Raw genomic sequence first — 13555 nt, forward strand, 5'->3', positions numbered from 1 at the left:
AGGTACGTTCAAAAAATGACTCATATTTCTGATTAATCTCTCACGTATTAAAGCATATCACAGTTGTTGTTAACATTTATAAACCATGCAGTAATTCCCAAGGGCAATATTTTTGGATGCAAATATAGCCTAGGCACATTTTAAACTTTAATTCCCATCTATTGCAGCTGGGAATGAACACTCCTGCATCACACCTTCCATTGAAGATTAATGTTACAAGTTGTCCGTGCGGAGAAAATCTGACACCACACAAGGAAGAATACATGTAGGCTGCTACAGTACATCAAGCTTTCAACAGCAACTTACCATAATACGCAGACGGGACTTGGGATTTTCTTGCCATCGCAGTGTGGACGTATGTTGCTGGGTTTGCAGGCGCAGATTGGTTTGAAGAATACAGTGTCGCTCGCCAAAATCCAAGTTTAATAGATTCCCTCACGCGACTAACACGTCAGTGATGTTTACAGCGGAGCGTCATCAAACGTGCGGAGCGCGCGCACCGCTCAACATACTGTCACTGTTAGTGAGCCAGTCCAGCATCAAAGGCTGGGTGAAGATGTACAAAATAAAACCAGTAAAGGTGTAGTAATACAGTCTGGAACCGCACAAGCTGTCTGAAGCGATATGTCCATATTATAATTGGACTGAAATTTAATTTAGAAAAAACAAACAAACAACAACAACAACAAAACATTTAGTAGCTTACTAACTTTCTTTGTGATGCTGCATTCACGTACACCCAGAGATAGGCATACATACATAGGTAGGCTATTTTTTAATAAAAATAATTAAAAAAAAAAACAATTTAAATACAAATACAGTATTTTGAATGTATTTAAATACAAAATGCATTTTATTTTTTTCCAAAGGCTTTAAATACAAAATAATATTTTGTTTTTTAAATACATGCATCTGAAATACTGCCCATCCCTGCGTACACTATAGCCCAGTTCTCCAAATAAAGACTGCAGTTACTTGCACATTTGTGAGACACATTGTAGGCAGAGCTTGAATGCAAGCTTACTTGGCCAGTGTATTTTTGTATACGGGATAAATGAAGCTGTCCGTGAAGATAATGTTTTCAATGTATCATACGCGTGACTTTAGCGCGCCCCAGTGGCAACAAACTACATTGCATCATCGAGGTACATGGACAACGAAACTGAGACACAACTCAATCTAGTGTTGGAGGTTTCACGCATACGCGCTGTATTCACTGATTTTACATTACATCAGTTAGACCAGAGTGTGGTGGTTGAATTAGCAGAGCAATAGCACAGCTGCACATAAAATATTGCAATTCACTAGATAATGGGAGACTAAAGGATTAATAGGAACACCTGTTCAATTTCTCATTAATGCAATTATCTAATCAACCGATCGCACAGTTTAATGCAGTTAGGGGTGTGGGCCTGGTCAAGACAATCTCCTGAACTCCAAACTGTCAGAATGGGAAAGAAAGTTGATTTAAGCAATTTTGAGCGTGGCATGGTTGTTGGTGCCAGACGGGCCAGTCTGAGTATTTCACAATCTGCTCAGTTACTGGGATTTTAACACACAACCATTTCTAGGGTTTACAAAGAATGGTGTGAAAAGGAAAAAACATCCAGTGTGTGGCAGTCCTGTGGACGAAAATGCCTTGTTGATGCTAGAGGTCAAGCTGATAGACGAGCAACTTTGACTGAAATAACCACTCGTTACAACCGAGGTATCCAGCAAAGCATTTATGAAGACACAACACGCACAACCTTGAGGCGGAAGACCCCACCGGGTACCACTCATCACCACTACAAATAGGAAAAAGAGGCTACAATTTGCAAGAGCAAAACAAAATAGGACAGTTGAAGACTGGAATAATGTTGCCTGGTCTGATGAGTCTCGATTTCTGTTGAGACATTTAGATGGTAGAGTCAGAATTTGGTGTAAACAGAGTGAGAACATGATCCATCATGCCTTGTTACCACTGTGCAGGCTGGTGGTGGTGGTATAATGGTGTGCGGGATGTTTTTTTGGCACACTTTAGGCCCCTTAGTGCCAAATTGCCAATTGGGCATCGTTTCAATGCCATGACCTGAGCATTGTTTCTGACCATGTCCATCCCTTTATGGCCACCATGTACCCATCCTCTGATGGATACTTCCAGCAGGATAATGCACCATGTCACAAAGCTCGAATCATTTAAAATTGGTTTCTTGAACATGACGATAGCCGCGTTTTAAAAAACAAAGAAGCAAAAACAAAATGAGGGGTGGCTATTTTGTCTGTTTTTGTGACCAACATTTCTTTAGTACAGCCATAGAGTATAAAAGCCAATATAAATTCTCTGTATAGCATAGGTCTCCTTAGACCTTCACCGGAAATACGTCATGCTCAAAGTAGTCATTCTACTCCTCTCCAGGTTTTTATTCCACCACACTGTTAAGAGAAACCCGATTCTGAGCGATGATGATGGGGGAAAAAAAAATGGCGCTCTGTCTTTCAAAACCTGTTCTTCCTTTTAGACAAAATTACTAATCCGGTTGCAAAAAATATATAATGTCCTAGGAAAAAAACTCTTTTTCATTGCTCTGCTTACATAAGTTGTACTAAACATCACTATTCGTGGAACGTCACTTCCGGCCGCTTATCAAATTATTGAGTAGAATTGAATCTAGACCGTAAACATGAAAAGAATCAATTTAGGGCTCCCCAAACTGACACCTGGGGAATCTCGTCACCCTTTTGAACGTGTTTCAAATATCTTTTTGTCTATTTCAAGATAACCTCCAAATTTTCCCCTAGAGATTCTCCAGCAGGTCCAATATTATTATAATATGTTTATTTTACTTATCTGCATAAGTATTTTAAAAAAAAAAATCCTGAGAGAAATGTGCCAAACCAAGCATAAAGCGGTTAAATCCGATTTTTATTTTATAATATCCTCCCTCCTGTGCTGGGCCGGTGCTGGTGCTGTGAATATCTTTTCTATCTGATGAGCTGTGGAATGAGGTGCTGTGATGGCAAACAATAAATTGAAAATCTATTTCTTTCTCCCTGAAGGCCTCATGTTTCTGCTCTCCATCCAAAATCTCAAATGCAACCGAATCAAATCTCGGCTCTCATTTGTGTGGAAGGTCACAAAGGGCCAAATCTGAGACATGTCAATCACTTAAACAGCTGGTAAAAGGTGGTCTGTGCCTTAGACGTGGCATTTTGAATTGGGTTGTCCGTTCCCCGTCTCGCATTACTGCAGGTTGAAAGCTGCATAAAAATGCTACAATTTCTTCTCTATGTAATAGCTCTGGATGTAAAATCTGGTATATTTAAAAGGTAAATTCTGTGTATTTTGTCTTGCCATTAGACCGAAACGATTCAGAGCCAGTTGCTTTTATTTATTACAAACACATGGTTAAAAGGTTTGCAGACAGACCTACACCATTTAACATTAATGCAATACTTGTTTGTCTAGGAAAACAGTTTTCTCTTTGAGAGGCAGTTATAATAATCACAGACAATGTTTAACAACACTAGATGGTGCCATATGCATGCAAATCTAGGATCCTATCCATTAAAACTAGAGCTGGTCATTTTGCAAGCCTAAAAGCAGTCTATCAAAGCTCAAACAAAACAGTCCCAGCAGCATAATTAAATTCTTATTAAACTAAATTGGCACACTGTTATTTTTGACAGCTTAAGAAGAAGAAAACAGAACTTACAGAACAATTTCTGGAACAAACAGGGGTAAACACAATTAACAAAATGTAAATATTTCACACTTATTCAGTCATGTGTACCACTATAGCACAATTAGGCCTACATCTGACATTGTTGTTATTGGTATTATCATATATATCTTGCTTTTGAATTGAGGCCAACATTAGATCCTAACTATGACATTATTATAAAAAAAATTATCTTCCCCCAATATCAAAATTGTATGTAATGTGATTTTATGATATAATGAAATACCTGTTTGGCAGAGGTAGTTACAAATAATGAAAAATCACAAGTGTTAATATACAAAGCATGAAAATATAATGAAATTTGCTTCATTACATTTAGTCTCTCTTCTTTTCCCGTCCTCTAAAGGCATCCATGAAATTGAAGGCCCCCAAGTACTTACCCAGGACAACTGATTGCTTGAATGGGATTAAACTGTAAAGAAAAATTAAGATATATATATATGTTTTATATATTAAATTGCACATTTGTTTGTTGTTGTATCCAAACATCCTATCCACAAAGAGAGAAATTATCATTTCAAACTGGAGCAAGGTTTCAGGAAAAAGGCCAGTGTTCAGGACTGAAAATAATGACCACGCCTGGAAATGAGATCATTCACACCTAATGATCGCCTAATGCACTGAGATTCATCATGCTGGAATAATACATTAACAAATGTAATTTGTGATTTGATGATTTAAGTGATAGGATCAGAATCAGGACGGTTACACATGCTTTTCCAAAAAAGGAAAGCGTGCATTAACATAATAAAGAATGCCCCTTCCCATTCAAATACTGCAGCCTTGATAATTATGACTCTACTGTCCAAAACACATTAAAGACCAAACACAGATTGCAATTAATTGGCCAATTTTATGCACCCGAAGCCTGTCTCACAGCCCACACAAACAGGTGTTGCTTTATCTTCCGAGTTAGAATCAGTAATTGTCACAGCAGCATGAGAAAGAGCTTCTTAAGGGTCCTCCTTTTTTCAAGCCACGGCGCATTAAAGGTGTTATGAAATACAGGCACTAGCGCAGCTGGAAAACATTTCACCTACAACTGATACAACTTGCGAGACTGGTTGCGGCTGTGAAACTGAAACGGTGTTTCTCCTTAAAACGATCTTCTTAATCATTCTTACGAAATAAGCTGACTAACACAGTCTCGTAACCACAGCAATGTGCATAATTCAATTTAAGTTCATAAATACAACAAGCAAACATATATATATCACCAACTTTCACCTAAGCAAAGGTGAAGTCAGCACAGGAACACGATGAATCAGTGTTCCTGTCATTCATTCAGTGTCTTAATCTCCTCGGGGAAGTGAGTAAATCCACTCACACGCAACCCTGTCCTATGAGGTCAGTGCTTGAGAAACAGTTTTGTTCCGTGTCGTTGCTTATGGCTAAACTCTCAGTCCTTTAGTTCACTCCAGATCCATCTTTCAAATCCACTGGCTCCCTCTTTACTGCAGCAGATTTAATTTGACATCAACAGTCTATAGTGAAATTATTCATGTCGCATCCCCGACTCACTCCACAGACAACGGCGAATTTATGGGTTTAAATTTCTGCAGAGGATTTCTATACACTGCGGGGATCAAGCCTCAGACTGTGTAAGGACCAATTAAATGTGTATTTCCATTTACAAAAGGGCCATTAGTTTTGTACATGAGTATTCAGTTGCTGCACCCATGTAAATGTGACTGTTACGTTGTGCATACAAGGCTAGAAAACGTTTTCTTTGTCTCCTACATACAAACCAAGAAAAACCGAAGCTGTACACATAAGCACACTAGAAACAAGTCTATTATGCTCAACAAGGTTGCACTTATTTTATATTTAAAAAATGCAGTAAAAACAGCAATTACCGCTTTCTATTCGAATATATTTTAAAGTGTAATTTATTTCTGTGACGGCAAAGCTGAATTTTCAGCGCCATTACTCCAGTCTTTAGTGTCACATGATCCTTCAGAAATCATTCTGATATGATGATTTGCTGCTCTTGCTTTCTTGTTATCATCAAAAAAGCCAATAATCCAGTGGAAACCAGGATACATTTAAACAGCATTTCTAATAAAAATCTTTTTCAACATTTTAAATGTGTTTACCGTCTCTTTTGATCAATTTAATGTGTTTTTGGACCACAGTAGGTTTGGACAACACTGTCATTGGGAGCTTCTCAAACAGAAGGCTGCATCCAAGTAAGGTTGCATATCTCATCTACCTCAGGCCCTGTCCCAAATGGCACCCTTAAACACTTGTGGTCTTCCTACGAGTCCACACTTTAGAGACGTAACCCCGCTTTGACTGTCGGAAAGAAGCTGCTGCGGAGCTCGCTTCAGTGGACTGCAAAGGAGGCGCTCAAGAGCACCCTTCTGATACCTAAAATTAATGGACTCATGGACTTAAAGGAGAAATTCACTTAAAAAAAACCCCAAAAAACCACGAAAAAAGATTTGTTCATTTTGATGAACGAGTTCGAACAGGAGAGTCACGGACGCACATAACAGAACAGAGCAAGGCGAGCATTTGAGCTTATAAAACTTAAACTTTGTTATTTATTTATTAAATGAACGATTGTTTCGCTTGATAAGACCCTTATTCAACGTCTGGTGTCGTTTAAAGCCCTTTGAACAGTTTGCAGTTTGCACTGAAACTGTCTTTTGGACCTTGAACCGTTTGGTTCCCATTGAAGTCCATTGATATGGAGAAAAATCCTGGAATGTTTTCATCAAAAACCTTAATTTCTTTTCGACTGAAGAAAGAATGACATGGATCATGGATATCTTGGATGACATTGGGGTGAGTAAATTATCAGCAAAAGTGAACTACTCTTTTCAACAGACACATGCACGTGGCAGCCATTGTACAGTAAGTCCACAAGACCGTAAGTGCATTTGAGGTGTGCCATTTGGGACAGGGCCCTAATTTATTTTACGCCCTTCAGTCGGCCTGTTTTGAAGGATGCATCGAATATATCCTTTGCATCCTTCAATCACAGAAAAATAATTATCAGAAAATGTATCAGCACTGAGCTTGTCAAATTTCAAGAGCCCCCAAAATATTTTTGAGAATAAGGCATAAGGAGACCACAGACAGTTGCAATTATTACTGCATTGACAGAAATGCAGTTGATATGAAGGGTTTTAATATAAAGTATTTTTCAAATAATTATTTTAATAGATTTTGACCATAAGGCCAGATACATTTATGACATTGCCATCAAGACCGACTCATTCTAGCGTTTAATGCGGAGGAAGACTGTAAAAGGACTAGACTAGGAAGGGCACAGCCTCACTAGGATACAGCCTTTCAATTGAGAAGCACCCGTTATTTTCAAATAAGAACAATTATATAATGCTTGCAGTTGATATTTGAAGCTGGAAAGATATTATGTACTGCAAAAATATTTAAAATATGAAACCTTTTTTACAGATAGAAAAACTGTTACAGGTAAACTTTGTAAGCACTAGGACATGTTTTTACATGGAGAAGTTTGAGATAAGCATATGAAACTAACTTACCCTTTTATAGCCCTTAACAAGTATAAGGTCTTTGGAAGTAAAAGGTAAACTTGGTCTGTCAGAATGGCATTGACAATCCTCTTAGCAACATATTCTGGTTCCAATGTGGGCAGCAGTCGGGGCCACCTACACACAAGGCACAGGCTTTGATATAAATGGCTATTTTTTACAAACTGATAAACCCAAAATGTATGTACTGTATGACCCAAATGACTGTATGATTGGGTACTTGGAGGATATTTAAGTGCGTTTTACATTCATGTCCAGCTTAAGAGGAAAATCTATAGCCTCTTTGTCTCTTTCACTCAAAGATACTTGTTATGTGTCGCTCACAACCAATACAACAACTAGTTTCTAGTTTCAACTAGTTAACTAGTTTCTAACCAGCACCGGATGACAGAAAGTGGAACTATTCAGACAATATTTGAAGTGTTCATCAATAAACAAAAGTAGTACCAGCCCTTGGGCAAAGGACCATGCTGAGGGCTATAAAATGCAGAGCAGTTTTTATCATTGCTGTTAAACAACAACAAAACAACAACAAAAAAAGCGTCTTCTCAACACGTCAACAATGAACCAAACTCATCTAGTCTCAGCTACAACTAGTGTTTGTGGGTCAAAGCAGACATTGTTCACAGGCAGCCAATCTGGCATTATGCTAATTTTTTACAAACCTATGCAGGTTTGAGCAGGAAGAGAGACTGGGATTACTGACGACTCATTTCGGCAGTTTAGAATCAATTCTTTTTTTAGGAGACAATGGGCTATATGCACGCATAAATTCCGCATTTGACGCAAGGATGCTCGTCCATTTCCGGTTGTGGATATTAAAGCGGAGGAGAACAGAGGAAAACGGGATTATGGCAGAGTCTTCAAAATTTACTGTCCTCTCGTCTTTGAAACGAAACGTACATGCGTTTAGATGTAATTTTATATATAGTTATGTTTATATAATATAATTTTAAAAAGAAGCATAAACACAACGAGGGGTGTCTGTTTTATCTGTTTTTGTGACTAACGTTTCTTTATTATAACCATGGAGTATAAAATTCAATATAAATTCTCTGTATTGCATTGGACTCTACGATCGGCGGAAGTTATCGATCATCCCTACACCTTCACCGGAAATACCGCCGTGCATAGAGCCCATACATTTATTTATTGTGCATTTTGATCTTTGAAACTTTTCAGACCTTTTACATTTACAAGCAGCTGTATTACACACTGCCAGTTTCCATAATAGGGGAACTGGGGGTTTCAAACAAAAAGATGAGAAAACCATGTTTTAGTCTTGTTTAGTCAGCCATAGTCTTTAGCAATAATCAAAACATTAGGGATGTAATGATACCCTCATGTCACGATTCAATACGTATCACAATACTGAACTCACTATAGGATATTATTACGATACTCTCCAAGACATATGGTAAAATGTTAACAAAAAAATGCACTGTTGATTAAAATGCTAAATTTGGTATTACATTGTGGGTGTAAATGAATAGGCTTGTACTTGGTGCTGGTAATCCACTGCACAAGACAATGGTGACACCAGAATAAAAATATTCATGATTTTAAAGCTGAAAATAAAGAATTGTTTTAGAAGAATATGCTTGCACTCTGTCACTGACTAGATGTATTTAAAATAAATGTAGGCCACTTTTTACTGGTAACATCAGACATTTGGCATTATCAGGACCCACAAAATCCGCCCCTTCCCCTCCCTTCGCATTATTACACGACTTTGTGGAATACTTGATTCTGATTGGTCAATCGTGTCATCCAGTGGTATCTTATTCCCAGACAACAACCTCTCAAACCAGATAACGCAGTAACCCGCAGGTTACTGAAATCAGCAGCGCTACACGTTGCTTGGAACGTTTTTTCTTTGTGGAACTTTTGCATTTGGTGAGCTAATAAATTATTAAAACTCAGTTGAATCAATATCTTGTGTACAGGTATTTATTTATGCCATCCAGTATCATGGACTCGCTCTCTCTTGTTTCATACAAAAGCAGCTGCTGACATTTTGTGACTATTGTTTTGTACACTGTTGGATTATAAGATACACACAGGTAGGATTTTAAAACAATTTAATCAGAAATCAATATCTCTTATCTCCATTTATGTGGCGAAATGCTGTGTAAAAGGCGTCCTCATCACCCTGTCAGGGGTTTATTTTGAGGGAACAACCGGCTGGATGCGCATTATCCCTTACTTATATACAACATTATACTGTATATAGTGCTTTAATGTAGTACTGATACCAAAACTCCGTAAACTTATTTTTTTTTCTCACACAGTAATTTTCATTTTGGATGAACTATACACAAACACATCGTCACTATCCAGGATACAAATTGTTGCATTTTTGTATTGTGACACAATATATTGTTACACCCCTACAAAACATAGATGGATCAAAATCAAGTCCATCGACACCATGAAAGCTTGTTGTTATTTTCTCTGTACCATTATGCTATTGAAAGATTGGTAATCACGAAAGCTTACTTGTGTGTAAGCAACAGCTTTTTCTGATTAACGCAGACCTTTTTCTTCGCTTGTTTTTTGAGCTGGAGATGCTGTACTGTTTCAAAAGACTAATAACAGTGAAAACATGGATTGCTGGAAAAACTTGTCAATGGCAGGAAAGCGTTAAAAAAGCACAAACATTCTTTGGCTTGGAAAGTCTGATCATAATAATTGCGTTTGTGTCAACGGTGATTTCTTTGTCAAGCTCCATAAAGCACAGTCAAAGTCTGTGTCTCTATTTTGATTGTATACATTTACAAAGCAGTGTGTAAAATCCTGCCTACAGAGATTCTGATTATGGCTAATTGGAAAACGACAAAGAACTGAGATTGAATAGCCCTGAAATGATGTCCTTTCGACAATTTGAGAGTGAAGCAACACTGAGAGATTGAGCATTATCCTAAAAGTAGGTGTTTTTCTTTAAATTATGTCTTCAGATCCTGTTCATTTTGCTGTTAAAAATGTGTTTGGGGATGAAGTGCACGGTAGAAAAATATTTTCATGATTTGATATTAATGTGGTATAATTAATGTGGTTCAGATAACAATTTTTCAGTTTCTATTTATTTAACCAATCTCCATTATATTAACTATATATTATTTTTTTACAGTGTGTGTGTTAGCTTACTTTGTATTGCAGCCATCAAACAGGCCAGTGTTGATGAGGTACGGGCAGACGATTGTGGTTTTGACTCCATCCTTCCCCGCAGATATCAGCTCATATGCCATAGACTCGGCAAAACCCACAGCAGCAAACTTGCTTGCGCAATAATCTGTGTGGAAAAGATAGGCAAGTTAGGACATTTGTACAAACGTGGTAGTGACAATGCAAGGTAAACCAGTTTTAAGCATTTTAGAAAGCAGCTTATTAAAATCTCCATGTAGTAATAAGTCCTGGGCATCTGCAAACTTAGATAACAAACAGACGTCACAGGAATGCACAACATTATCTCAGATATCTGTTTCCTGTTAAAGGCATACTCCACTTTTTTAGAAATAGGCTCATTTTACAACTCCCCCAGAGTTAAACAGTTGAGTTTTACCGTTTTCGAATCCATTCAGCCGATTTTCTGATATTTAGAAGAATATCAGTAACCACAGAGTTTTTGGTTTCATTGACTACCATAGTAGGAAAAAAATATACTATGGTAGTCAATGAGACCAGAAACTAACTGGTTACTGATATTCTTCTAATTATCCGAAAATCGGCTGAATGGATTTGAAAATGGTAAAACTCAACTGTTTAACTCTGGGGGAGTTGTAAAATGAGCCTATTTCCAAAAAAAGTGGAGTATCCCTTTAGTCTACACTTTTATTTAACACACACCTGTGGGAATAAAGCCACCATGAGACTGTGATCTACAAGTTGTGTATTAAAAGTTAGTCTTCAATCATATCTTAACAACAACATAGATTTCTTGCCATACATGTTGTTTGAAAGACTTAAAGCCCTGAAGGACTTTGTGTTCTATAAGCACCTCTGGTGAGAGAGCAGTTGTGTAAGAGATATGAGGACATAGGTGAATGAATGCTTTACCTGCCAGTCCATTGACACCTATCAAGCCTGCAGAACTAGCAACACAGACCAGATGTCCATGGTTCTTGTCTATCATGGCGGGCAGAAATGCTTTATATGTCTAAAACAGAGCCCACACAAGGATACTTATACAGAAAAGTGGCTTGAAAAACCATAAAGTGCCATAAAAATTTGATAGATGGAGAAAAAAAAAGTAGAAAATATATCAATCCTACCCAAAAGTGGGACATTGCATTAACTCTGAGTGTCTTCTCAACAACTGCATCAGAAGTGTCCATGAACTTATTACCACCGACTATTCCAGCGTTGTTTATTAGTATGGTGACGTCGCCGATTTCACTTTTTACCTAGAAGTCAACAAATAATCAATATGAGTAAAAGATTCTGGACAGTTAGATCAAAATCTCAAATGAACCATTTATTAAAGATAAATGTTATTATATTATGGTGTATCATTCGGTTAGCCATTAAAAAATGTATAAATAAAACAAATAACTCGGGTGACCAAATGGACATATAACTTTAGGTGTGACTATCCCTTAAAAAAACAATCATGACCAATCAAAATCAAGTATTGGTTGACAGAGACAACAGAGCTGCAGGAATGATATCACTTTGTAGGCCAAAACACAAAAGTGAGTTAACATTTTGGCACTTCTGAACTGTCCTCCCATCCCGAAGCCAATGGGTTTTGGTTAAATGCCTGAAATAAGGTCTGTGGTGAACACAAGCTCAAGACCCTTTCACGTTTTATTCTACGAGATAAAATACATCATTATGCTTACAGTTGTGCTCTTATAAACTATTCTCACTCAAAAGTTCTAGGAAATTGCTGAAAGAGATATTGGAAGCTTAGTGATGGTGACATTAAACTCGCGGGACGGTGGCATAGTTTATTTATAACCTATCTTTAGCTGGACAAAATGTGCAAGTGTCATAAACTTTTGCTGAACACAGAGCTTGTTTTTAGCAATAATCCCAAGGTCTATGGGGAAATCCTATTGGGGTTTTCTCAAGTGATGCTAAAAGCCGGTTGGCCTACAAAGTGACTCTATGGTCCAAACCTGCGGGTTACGTACAGTATATCACAACAGAATGCCACGACTGACCAATCAGAATCAAGTATTGGTTGCCAGGGACAACGGTCCAATAGCACTCATTAGGCAAAAATAAAGGAATGCAGAATGTCACAGGACTGACCAATCAGAATCAAGTGATAACAAGTGCAGTTATAAGGACATTTGATGTAGAAGTGTGTTGCAATACCTTAAAAAATGCGTGATAATGTTCAAAAAAATCTATTGTCTACAGTATTTAAAGTATCAATTATGTACTCAGACCACTTCAGGATTTGAATTAAATACTCTTCATTCCAGGAAAACAACTCACAGGAGCAGGTTTGAACTTGGATTACCTGATCTGCCACTCGGTAGACCACATCTCTATCACTGCAGTCACACTGATAGTAATGTACCCTTGACGCTCCTTTTTCTTTAACCTGCCTTGCAGTTTCTTTCAAACCATCCACATTAATGTCCCACAGCACCAGTGATGCGTCCAGTGAGGCAAACTCAATGGCCATCAGTCTGCCAATGCCACAGCCTGCCCCAGTGATGAGCACAATCTCTCCGGACACATCTTTCTTCCTCTGAGGGACGAAGAGTTGTACAAGGAATTCCAGGTGGTAGTAGATGGTTAACACTATCAACTGAAGAGTCTCCAAGAGGAAGTTCATTTTAAGAGGTGCAGAAGACCTTGTGAATAACGTGAAGAAGAAGAAAAGAACAATGAATCACCGTGTGACTAAGACAGGCTTATACAAACACTACAGAAAACCAGTGTGGTGAGACACATTGAATGAAAAGTAAACTAGTATTTTATGTTCCTGTCAGTGTCAGTCATTAGGAACTTAAGTTTGTACAACAAATATAAGCCTGAAGAAGGTCTGTTAGAGAATGTAACACGGTTTACCTTACTGTGAGAGATACAAAGTCCCCGGAGGATGGTGAATTGTTCTTTTGCAGGTCGCAGGCGGTAACGTTAAATAAATATTGCTCTTCAAACAAACTCTTCAAACAAACACATGAACCAAAGACGACGAGAGCTCGCGCAGACGTTAAGAATGACGTTAACGTCCTCCTCTTTGACTTTGTGGAGAGACTACTGACACACACACACAACTTAACCAGTACGGCAGGTTACCTGGAGCACCTGTGTGAGTGAAGTCAAGTCGGTCCACGGGTGAGAAACCATCTG

The 13555-nt window shown here is 38.0% G+C and overlaps 2 protein-coding genes across 3 annotated transcripts in view; both read right to left on the reverse strand.

The window, feature by feature from the left end:
- Positions 1-3257, reverse strand: part of slc44a5a (solute carrier family 44 member 5a) — a 91586-nt gene extending 88329 nt beyond the window's left edge. The window contains exon 1 of one of the 2 annotated variants that reach the window (XM_039677756.2): positions 307-696. In XM_039677756.2, the coding sequence (XP_039533690.1) occupies positions 307-343 (37 nt within the window). In that variant the 5' untranslated portion in view covers positions 344-696. Of the gene's footprint in view, positions 1-306 lie in introns of both variants that reach the window. The other variant, XM_039677757.2, reaches the window with a different exon arrangement.
- A 93-nt stretch (positions 3258-3350) lies between these two features.
- sdr16c5a (short chain dehydrogenase/reductase family 16C, member 5a) lies at positions 3351-13542 on the reverse strand. Its single transcript, XM_039677355.2, has 7 exons — positions 13271-13542; positions 12714-13053; positions 11515-11646; positions 11300-11399; positions 10391-10535; positions 7235-7360; positions 3351-4134 (listed from the first exon to the last, which is right to left on the reverse strand). Exons 2-7 carry the CDS (start codon positions 13032-13034, stop codon positions 4038-4040), a joined length of 921 nt encoding a protein of 306 aa, XP_039533289.1. The 5' UTR covers positions 13035-13053; positions 13271-13542; the 3' UTR covers positions 3351-4037.
- Positions 13543-13555: the final 13 nt, after the last annotated feature.

The sequence above is a fragment of the Pimephales promelas genome, chromosome 5, assembly GCF_988280905.1.
Source record: "Pimephales promelas chromosome 5, fPimPro1.hap1.1, whole genome shotgun sequence".
NCBI lineage: Eukaryota > Metazoa > Chordata > Actinopteri > Cypriniformes > Leuciscidae > Pimephales > Pimephales promelas.

Bases quoted from the DNA above. Each gene is read 5' to 3' on its own strand.
- sdr16c5a (XM_039677355.2), bottom strand. From the start codon at position 13,034: ATGAACTTCCTCTTGGAGACTCTTCAGTTGATAGTGTTAACCATCTAC. The intron at 11,647-12,713 runs GTAATCCAAGTT...GTTGACTTCTAG, and splicing joins TCTACCGAGTGGCAGATCAG to GTAAAAAGTGAAATCGGCGA. The intron at 4,135-7,234 runs GTAAGTTAGTTT...TTTTCTTTACAG, and splicing joins TTGTTAAGGGCTATAAAAGG to TTTAATCCCATTCAAGCAAT.